Source organism: Microtus ochrogaster, chromosome 19, assembly GCF_000317375.1.
Source record: "Microtus ochrogaster isolate Prairie Vole_2 chromosome 19, MicOch1.0, whole genome shotgun sequence".
Taxonomy (NCBI): Eukaryota; Metazoa; Chordata; class Mammalia; order Rodentia; family Cricetidae; genus Microtus; species Microtus ochrogaster.
In genome coordinates this window covers 21,429,937-21,440,285 of record NC_022021.1, presented here as the reverse complement: position 1 = coordinate 21,440,285, position 10,349 = coordinate 21,429,937, and the positions used below count along the sequence as shown (strand labels likewise).

At 37.7% G+C, this 10,349-nt stretch overlaps 1 protein-coding gene across 4 annotated transcripts in view; it reads left to right on the top strand.

Annotated features, from left to right (window-relative positions):
• The window catches only part of Fam172a (family with sequence similarity 172 member A), a 420,557-nt gene that overhangs the window by 92,765 nt on the left and 317,443 nt on the right, over window positions 1-10,349 (top strand). For all 4 annotated transcript variants that reach the window (XM_026783728.1, XM_026783727.1, XM_013349680.2 and 1 more), the window contains one exon: window positions 6,388-6,453. In XM_026783728.1, coding sequence (XP_026639529.1) covers window positions 6,388-6,453 — 66 coding nt within the window. The remainder of the gene's footprint in view (window positions 1-6,387; window positions 6,454-10,349) is intronic.

Sequence of the window (10,349 nt, the reverse complement as noted above, 5' to 3'; positions counted from 1 at the left end):
ACTTTTCATAATAACTTTACAGGGTACTTTGTGTTCCATCTTGTTCCTATTACTTGTTTGGCCTTTTTAGTTAAAATGTTCTTGCCCCCCCCCCCACACACACACACCGCCCAGTCTTCTTTCAAAATTCTGTTTTTGGTTTTGTGTACTGTATGCAAAGACTAGGTACAGGTATTTTTTTTTTGTTTTTGTTGTTTTGTATTTGTTCATCTTATGTTTACTGTACTTTCTGGATCTATCATGTCTGTCATCAATTTCTGTGAGTTGTTACTTATTTCTGCAAGTCAGTCCTATTAATTCTTCTTACCATTTTTCAAAATTTCACCTTTTGCTTTTGTCCCACAATTATGTGATATTTTGGTCCCCCCATCTTTAATATGAAAAGTTTCCATTGACATATCTTTAAGATCAGTGATTGGTTGTAATAAGTTTGCTAAGAGCTCATTGAAAGCATTAATTTTATTTATAGCCACTGTTGTACATTTCCTTGTTTGTGTGTGTCTTCCTACACCTCCCATCTCTTCTAGTACGTTGTCCACTTTTTCCAGCAAAGCTATTAGCTTATAATTGTTCTTAACTCTCAGTGTGATAATTCTAGCATTAGTGTTAAGATTGGGTCAGTTCTCATCCTGCTTCTGTTTTTAGACTAGGTAGTGCTTGTTTGTTTTCTTCTTGTTATGTTGTGGTGCTTGTTGACTTGTAGTATGTCTGATAATTTTGCTGTTAAAAGCTCATTATTTATGTACTGAGGTGTAGGTTAACAATGAGGCTTTGCATTTATTTACTAGGAGGTAGGCAGTTGTATTATACATTTTTTCAGTGCTCTGACAAAAGCTTTACAAAAGTAACTTGAGAAAGGCAAGGTTTCCTTTGGTTCACAGTTTGAAGAGAGGGTACATCTCAGCAAAGGTGTGCTTAGACAGGAGAGCACCTGTAGTAGTGGTGATGGTATTATGAGGCTGGGCACATTCTGTCTCTAATCAAAAGCAGAGAAAGATGGAGGCTGGCAATCAGTGTCTTTTCTCTTTTTATTCAATCTGCAACTTTAGTCATGAACTGTGCACCTGTATTCAGCATGGATGTTCTAACTTCAGTTAAAACTCTCTGCAAACCCCCTCCCTGATACCCCAGAGCTCTGTTCCTAGGTGACTCTACATCTGATCAAGTTCATAGCGAGACAAACTTTCACAGCACTGTACTGTTGGCTTCCATTGGGTTGCCTGAAGTGAAGCTTTGGCCTCTTTTCTCTTGTGCCTTTGTCTCCATGCTTGTCTTTGCATTCTTTAAGGAATGTAGGTTAGGCACGTCCTTACTTACAGATCAGTTAGAGTGCTAACATAGTTTTCCTTGAAATTCTGTATTATTAAAAAAGATAGAAAGCTGAGGAATATTTAAAATTTGATATTCCCTTCCTCTTATAAAATCAGAAAGGACTTATATCTAGCTACATGGTGTGGACATATAGGTAGGTGGGACCTGGAGGTCTCCCAAGTTTGCCATCCCCATTTATAGGCCAAGTGAGCCCGTCCTTAGTTTTTAACTCCAGACAGAAGCTCTAGAAATGAACCTGTTAGAGTTCAAAGGTGTTTTTGCCCTGCTCCTGCCTCAGTGACAGGCCTCTGGTGGGCCTTTCCCCTCAGTACGTTGGTCCTCAGCTGCTTGTCCTGATGTCCAGTTTTCAGGGAAGCTCTGTGTCCTTTGTCCCCAATTGCTGTTTGAACCAAGAAAATTGGTGGCTTTCAGTTTGTTCAGTATTTTCCCCCTGAAGTCCCAAGTAACTACTTTTGACTCTTATGTACTAGATGGAAACTGAACATTCTACCATTTCTTATTAAAAAGCAGATCCAATTTTATAGCCTGTGTAGTCTCTTAACCCTTTTTTTTTTCAACATTTAGACACAGTTTTCAGGTAATATTTGAATATTGATGACATTCTAATAGTACTTCATCTTTTACAAACAAATCTTTTCGTGTTTTTTAAACTGTAGACTACAGTCCTGTGTAAACTAGAAGGCTCTGAGTACATTCTGAATGCTTCCTTCCAAATCCTTGACTCAGCTACTACAAAAGATGTTTTCAAACTGAAATGTTTCTCTCTGCCCAAAGAGGTAGAGAGGATGGATACAGAGGAAAACTTTGCTGTTATTCTCGTTTGTAATTGTTGCTGCCTTTCAAGTTATGGCTATTCCAGTTGCTAACTGCAACTCTGTTGCTACCAGCAGTGGCTTGGCTGCAAGAGCTTCAGCTTGAAGAAATTTTGTTCTCAGGCATCCACTCTTTCAAAGCTGTAACAGTAACTTACCTAAATCTCTGTCCCTCAAAAGAATTCAGGATTCAAAGGTTGAGGTGGAAGGAAATCCAGGTCCTCAGAGGCTGAATAGCAAGCTGCTGAGGTAGCTCACATCCTCCTTGTATCTCCTAAAAAGTTTTTGTTTTTCCTTGCCCCTTCTTTAAAAAAAAAAAAAAATCCCTCTCCACCTGGCTCCTCCCTACCACTCCCTGTCAGCTAGTTGCTTACTCAGCCTCCTGGTGTAGGAGGATTTTCTGTGTATGTGTTACTTTCGTTGGTTGAATAAAAAAACTGCCTTGGCCTTTGATAGGGCAGCCCTGAGATGGGCAGAGAAGACAGAACAGAATTGAGGAAGGAAGAAAGCAGAGACAGGCAGACATCATGCTTTTCCTACCCAAGACGGACAGTGGTTAGACTCATGCTGGTAAGCCACAGTCAAGTGGCAATACATATTAATAGAAGTGGGTTAATCAGGATGTGAGAGTTAGCTAGTAAGAGGCTAGAGCTAACGAGCTAGGCAGTGTTTAAATGAATACAATTTGTGTGTTGTTATTTCGGGTGTAAAGCTAGCCGTGCAGGAGCCGGGCGGAACAAAAAGCAGGCCTCATCACTACAGCCTCCTGACCACAGGTGAATTTTATTTAATCAGACACACCTTTGTATCATTAAACAAGTGTTCCAGAGCGTACACAAAAGCAACACACCTTAAAATAATACTCTACAACATTTTCCCTTCTTAAAATACACTTAATAGTCAAAGAGAGCTGAAGCCCCATCACAGTGTTCCAGAACTGACTGATGTAACCCATAGGAATGATATCAGACTAGTATGTTACATAATGGTACTCCGTCATGTCCAAAGGGCATTTGCTGGGAAACTGTCCTTAAACAGTTGCCATGTAGTCTATCTCTAAGAGGGCAACTGGGGTAAAGGACAGTATTCTCAGCAGAGCTACCTTGGGCATAGATGGTTTCAGTCCATTCTTCCCTGTTTGTTTTGTAGATAGGAAGTGGTGAGCAAAGGAGAGTGGGCAAGTTAGGTAGTGTATTAGGGGCTTCTAGAGGATTAGAACTGATAGACTGAATTTGAATTTTAAGTAGGGTTTATTGGACTGGCTTATAAGATGTGGTCTAGGTAGTTCAGCAAGAGCAGAGAATTGGATGGGTGTTCAGTTCTCATTGGTAGATGTCTCAGCAGTTCCAACCAGGTGCTGGAATTATAGAGGACTCCTGGAGAGCTGGTAGTCTTCAGTCTATGGCATAATCGTGAGGAAGGTGTATTTACTCTTGACCCCAGCAACAGGATAGACAAATGTGCTAGCAAGAATTAGGGAAAGAAGGCAGAAATCAGTTTTGTAATTCCACATCCTTTTATGTGGGCTGCCAGAGAGTATGGTCCCTGTTTAAGATGGGTGTAACATGAGTGCCTGCTTGTTGGGGTTTCTGTCCTGCCCAGTTCCCACAGCCGTTTAGTCCCAAAGAATCACATAGAAGTCTACATAAGCTATCAACTGATTGGCCCATTAGCTAAGGCTTCTTATTAACTCTTATAACTTATATTAGCCCATTATTCTAGTATATGTTAGCCACATGGCTTGGTACCTTTTTCAGTGGGGCAGTCACAGATGGGTCTTCCTGCTTCATCTGATGGAGAAAATCTCTCATAGAGGTTTCTAGCAGCTTAGATTTTAGCTGATTCCACATGGAGTCAAGCTGGCAACCACTACTGTCCAACACAGGCAGCATTTCTCTTTTAGTGGATAAATTATTTTATTGTTTGGTTTGTTATAGAATAAGTTGCACAGGAGACACCTGTCCTATAGGCCAAATGTAAGCAAATTTAGAATATTTGAATTATAATGTGAATATAAAGAATTATTTCTGGTTCTATAGTATATATTGATATGTTTTAATTTTTAAAACAAAAACTTATTTTTTTCTCAAATTATGTTTCAAATATTTGCATGTGAATTTAATTTATTTTGTTGTTCCCTTTTCTATAAAGCTACAGTAAAGATGTCAAGAGTGTCAAACCAGTCATTTTAGCAAATCTTGTTTAAGTCATTTCTCTTGAAGTGATAGGCCACTGTTGTTATGTTGCTTCATATAAGCTCTTAAGTCTTAATTTACATATTTTCTTTTTGTTTTGTTTTATTTTGTTTTGTTTTCAAGACAGGGTTTCTCTGTGTCACAGCCCTAGCTGTCCTAGAACTAGCTCTTGTAAACCAGGTTGGCTTTACTTACTTACTTACTTACTTACTTACTTACTTATTTATTTATTTATTCATTCATTTATTTATTATGTATGCAGTGTTCTGCCAGCATGTATCCCTACAGCCCAGAAGAGGTCACCAGATCTTACGGATGGTTGTGAGCCACCATGTGGTTGCTGGGAATTGAACTCAGGACCTCTAGAAGAGCAGCCAGTGCTCTTAACCTCTGAGCCATCTCTCCAGCCCCACCAGGTTGGCTTTGAACTCACAGAGATCCACCTACCTCTGCCTCCCGAAAGCTGGGATTAAAGGGATGCCCCACCACTGCCAGACTTGAATTTACATGTTTTTGTATTCTTTAGAGTGTATATTGCCACTGTCTTTCAGTGAAATTATAAGGAACATAGTATTAGCTACCACATTAATGTATAGAGATATTATTAGACTAATAACTAGATCATTTAATGTGTTATATGTTTTGAAATGATTGTTGCCAGTCATTTTTTACATATACCTATGGAACTATTTCTGTAATAAATGAATGTATGTACATAAAAGAGTTTTAAACTCCTTAAGGAAAGCAGGGTAAAGAATCTATTTTAGATTACTAATTGTGACACCAAAGCAATTGACATCTTAATGTTATTTTTAAAACTCATCTTATTTCACAATATTTGACACAGGTTATCACTGAAATTAGTATGTGAGATATTTTGCCTACAGGTAACTACAGATGTCTTTGGGAGGAAAAACACTCTTAGAATGACCATTCAAACTGCTTGTTAAACATTTGCTCCTATTCCAGTCCTACCTATCTTAAGTCATATATTTTATATTGCTGCTCTATCAAATTACCATTAGTTTTGTGACTAGAAGCAGTACAGATTTATTATCATGTAATTCTATGTATCAATAGTCCAGTACAAGATGCCAGAGTAAAATGAAGGTTAGAATAATCAATTTTAGGCTACAAAGAATTGATGTCCTGGTTTTTTTGTCTTATTGGCAGAATTCAGTTCCTTGCATAGATCACACTAAACTCTCATGTTTGTATTGGCTGCCAGCTACAGGTGCTCAGAGGACATAGCTCTGGGCCTGTACTCTTCTTAGGTTCTAAACCCATTAAAGCTAGTTGAGTCCTTCCTGCCTGCCATCTCTGCAGCACATCATACTTGTGTGACTCTGCACTGTAAGAACACAGGTGGTTGATTTGACCACTCATTAGTACCACCAACTCTTTCCTCAAGGTCCATAACAACAGTCATGTGTGCAGGTCTGTTACCATGAACCCTAACACATATTTGTTCAGGAGTTGGGTTGTAGACATCTTTGAGGAGACTGTTTCTTGACTCTCATAAACACAGTATTGACTACACTTGCCATGGCTGGATTGGTTTCCCTTTTCTGCTCATAATGCTTCTTACATACTTTCCTTTCTTGCTGAAACTGGTGTGTAGATTCTAATCCCTTAAGAAATTAACATTAGATATAAGATATATGGAGAAATTGTAGGAAGAACAGTTTCTAAAATCACTTAAAAGATTCAGAATACTCATTTCCAAAGGAGAAAGTCTTAGGTATTTCCTGTGAATTTTTTATTTATTTTTTATTTTTTATATTTTTGGTTTTTCGAGACAGGGTTTCTCTATGGTTTTTTTCCTGTGAATTTTTAAACCTTGTTCAGATCCTCAGTAGCCATCCACAAAGCAGCAGAAGGTAACACATTTCACTACTTAAAAAGAGTCTGTGTGATGTAAGAACATTAGAAGGAGGAAATCCGAAAAGATAATTACTTAGAGCAAAATACTTCCAATAATTTATCTAAACAAATGTATCTTGATAGTGGATGATATTGTATCTTAATATTTTATTTTTTTCCCTTAGATAATCACAAAATATGTTTATGAGCTCCTGGAAAAGGACTGCAATTTGCAAAAAATCTCTATACCAGTAAGTCAAATTTTTAAAAATGTTTATTCCAAATAAAATGCTTTTTTCATGTACAATGATTTTCAGTCCAGGAGAAAACTTTTCTTGTAGGTTAAAGGTGCTCCTATGTTGATGCTGACAGTTCACTGGCTGTAGGTTGCCTTACCCCGCTGTAGCAGTAGATTTTACAAAGTAAAATGAATGTTAACGATGAATATGGTGGTTTCCGGTCTGTTTTTAACATGGTGACAGGGAGAGTTCTTTCTTTTACCTTATCTCATTTCACCTAGATGTTTCTCTTTGTGTTATATAAATGAGTGTGTTTCACATTGTGATAGGCATTCCTTAACCCTTAAAGTATTATTTGATTCTTTGGAACTGTTTTTCATTGAATTGCTTACTTAATTTTATATTTTAATGAGTGTCTTGCCTGCATATATATTTGTGCACCACCTGCATTCCTGGTGCATGTATAGGAAGAGAGCATTAGATCTCTGGAGCTGGAATTAATTGTGTGGAGGTGCTAGGGATGGAACCCCACCATCTGGAACAGCAGTTGGTGTTCCACTGAGCCTTCTCTTCAGCCCTTATTTCTACACAAAATGTTTTTTTTTCTCTACATTCCTAAAGTCATTCCTGCTTTTTAATACTGCTTGATTCCTCTTTATTAGAAGACTGGGAAATTTTGTAGCCTTTTCTTTTGGAATTAAAAAGGTTTAAGTTGGATGATGCTGACTCATGCCTTTAATCCTTTAATCCTAGCACTATAGAGGCAGAGACAGACAGATCTTTGTGAGTTCAAGGCCATCCTGGTCTAGAGAGCTAGTTCTAGGACAACTAGCCCTACACAAAGAAATTCTGTTTCAAAAACAAAAAAAAAAAAAAGAAATGTAGAAAAGTTTGGGATTTTTCTTAGACTCAAATCCTAAATAGAACTTCTCTGATTTTTGTGAGTTTATCATCTACTTTGGTTCCTTCCTTTTCCTTCCTCCAAAAACTCCAATATACACTGACCCTTCCCTCTTTTAAATTTATGGCCTTCTTTTTCTAATTATTACTACATGTATATATATATATATTTATTAACATCGTGAAGTTCAAGCTTTAAAATGAAGAAGTAGTAATCTTATATGTAAAATCTATATGTTGGGATAGATTAGATAATTTTTTTCTGTTCCTCACAAGTCTTTTATTTTATGATTGAGTCTAGATGACAATGAAATTGACCTATTTAATATAGAAAACTTTGCATATGGATAACTTCTGTGAGCTTTTACATAGATTGTTTGAATATCTTGGGTTATGTTACTGAGAAATTAGATTATATCTTAATTCTTTAGAGTCTCACCTTTGATTATATAGTTCTACTAAAAAATACTTTTTATTTAATGTTGTAAAGATAACCTCTAGTAATAGATAATAATGTTATTTATTCATCCATTCACTCAACTCAGTAAGTACTTTTTGAAGTCAACTCTTTAACTTGTAGACACTCTTGGTGCTTATAATACAGTAATAAATAAAACATTATTGCATGCCATACACAAGCCATATCTTGTTCTAGTTTGAATCAGCTTTTTTTTTTTTTTTTTAAAGAAAGCATGGAAGCCTAAATTTTAGCATCCTTTTGAGTGTCAGTATGGCTGTCCTATGGGGGAGTCAGAATTCATGACTTCAGACCTGCTTTCTTATTCTGTAAAAACTGTACATTGAAGCTGGGAATCTCGGCACATGCCTTTAATCCTAGAAGTTGGTGGGTATGCAGACAGATCTGTGTGTGAGTTTGAGGACAGCCTGGTCTTCATATTGAGTTCCAGGCCAGCTGCAGTTACATGGTGAGCCTGAAAGTAAACAAGCAAACAGCTTGTATAAATTGTTCTTTGTGAAAGTTAAATATTGTCACTTTATTAAGTTTCTGAAGCAGGATTTAGAGAGCGTTAGTTTAATCCATCAATACTGTTCATATTTTGTCCTTTGACAAAAGTATAATATCCCTGGCTCTTTGGAAGCCTTTAAGCATACGCCGGTCTCCAGATTTAGAGCACAATCACTATCGACTATGCTGAGAGTGTTTTATGATACAATTTCTTTAATTTTCTATAGAGAAAACCTGAAATTAGATAGAGAACTTTGTTCATTTTAAATTTAGTATGTAAAGTAAATAAATTTAGAGAGAGATTCATGTTGTGTAAGGTATGAAATTACTACTGTGTTCATTTTGCTTAATAAATCTTCCCTTATTTTATAAACTTAAAAAAACCTACCTTTCCTAAATGATCACTTTATATATAATGTAGTTATTTTTCAATAATTATTACTTTTCCTTGAGTTTTCTTAAGTGTGAATTGACAGCCAGGGTGTTTGTTTTCTTTCTCTCTTTTTTTTTATTAGTTAGTATTTTAATGGGTACTTGGTATTATTTTTTCTTTAATTTTTTTTAAGAAAACAAAATATCTTCTTTCAATTTACATAACAATCCCAGTTCCCACTCCCTCCCATCCTCCCATTCCTTCCACTTAATCCCCCACCTCCACCCACCTTCCACTCCTCAGAGAGGGTAAGACACTTTGCTTTGGGGAAGGTCCAAGGCCCTCCCTACTATATCTAGGATGAATGAGCAAGGTATCCATCCAAAGAGAATGGGTTTTCCAAATATCCAGTATACATGTAGTAGGGATAAATCTTGGTGCCTGTGCCAGTGGCCCCTCAGTCTTTCCAAGCCATACAGCTGTCACCCACATTCAGAGGGTCTAGTTTGGTTGTATGCTGGTTTCTTCCCTGTGGGGCTGGAGTTGGTGAGCTCCCATTAGCTCAGGTAAACAGTTTCAGTGGGTGTCCCTTTTGTGGTCATGGCCTCTTTGCTCATTTTCTCCCTCCTTCCACTCTTCAACCAGACTTTGGGAGCTCAGTTCAGTGCTCTGCTGCAGGTCTCTGCCTCTGTTTCCATCAGTTGCTGGATGAAGGTCCTATGGTGACATTTAAGATAGTCATCAATCTGACTACCTGACAGGGCTAGCTCGGGAGCCCTCTCCACTATTTCCTAGGATCTTATCTGGGGTCATCTTCATGGATTCCTGGGAATTTCTCTAGTGCCAGATTTCTTACTAGCTTCATTTACACAATGGAGTACTACTCAGTGGTAAAAAAAAAAAAATCTTGAAATTTGCATGCAAATGAATGGAACTAGAAGAAACCATGCTGAATTAGGTAACCCAGATCCAGAAAGATGAGCATGGTATGTATTCACTCATAAGTGAATACTAGCTGTGAAGCAAAGGATTGGGAGCCTATAGTCCATTATCCCAGAGAAGCTAAGTAACAAAGAGAACCCTAAGAGAAACATACATATATTCCCTGGGGAAGGGAAAACAGACTAGAGCTCCTGAGAAAATTTGGAGCCTGTGGGGGGGAGGGTGGAGAAGGAAAGACAAAAGGGGAGAAGGAGGAGAGAAGGGAAGGGATTAGCAGAACTAGAGGGAACTGGATGGTCAGGATGGGGAAGGAAAGAGACAGAGAACAAGAAAAGACATACCGGTATGGGGCTAACAAGAAACCTGGGTGTTTGTTTTCTAAGAGAATGTTCTTTTCTACTAAAAGAATATTACCAGATTTTCCCTGTTATTAAAGTAAGTTTTAGTTTCATAGTGGAAGTAGAGGCTCCCTTCCCCTGCCGCGTTCACTGTGACAGCTCTTAGGGAGGTAGAAGGAGAATACCAAGCACAGAATGCTCTCAGTTGGGCCATCTCCTGCCCTTGGAGGCTGTTAGAGCTGTGAATGGCCTTAATGACTTCTCTATAAAATGCTGTTTTACTTCACTACACACATCTTTTGTGTGAAACACCACTCCTTGTCTCCTTAGAAGACTTCCTCAATGAATTGTTGAACACTAAAGTTTATTTGGTATTGACCTGGTGGCA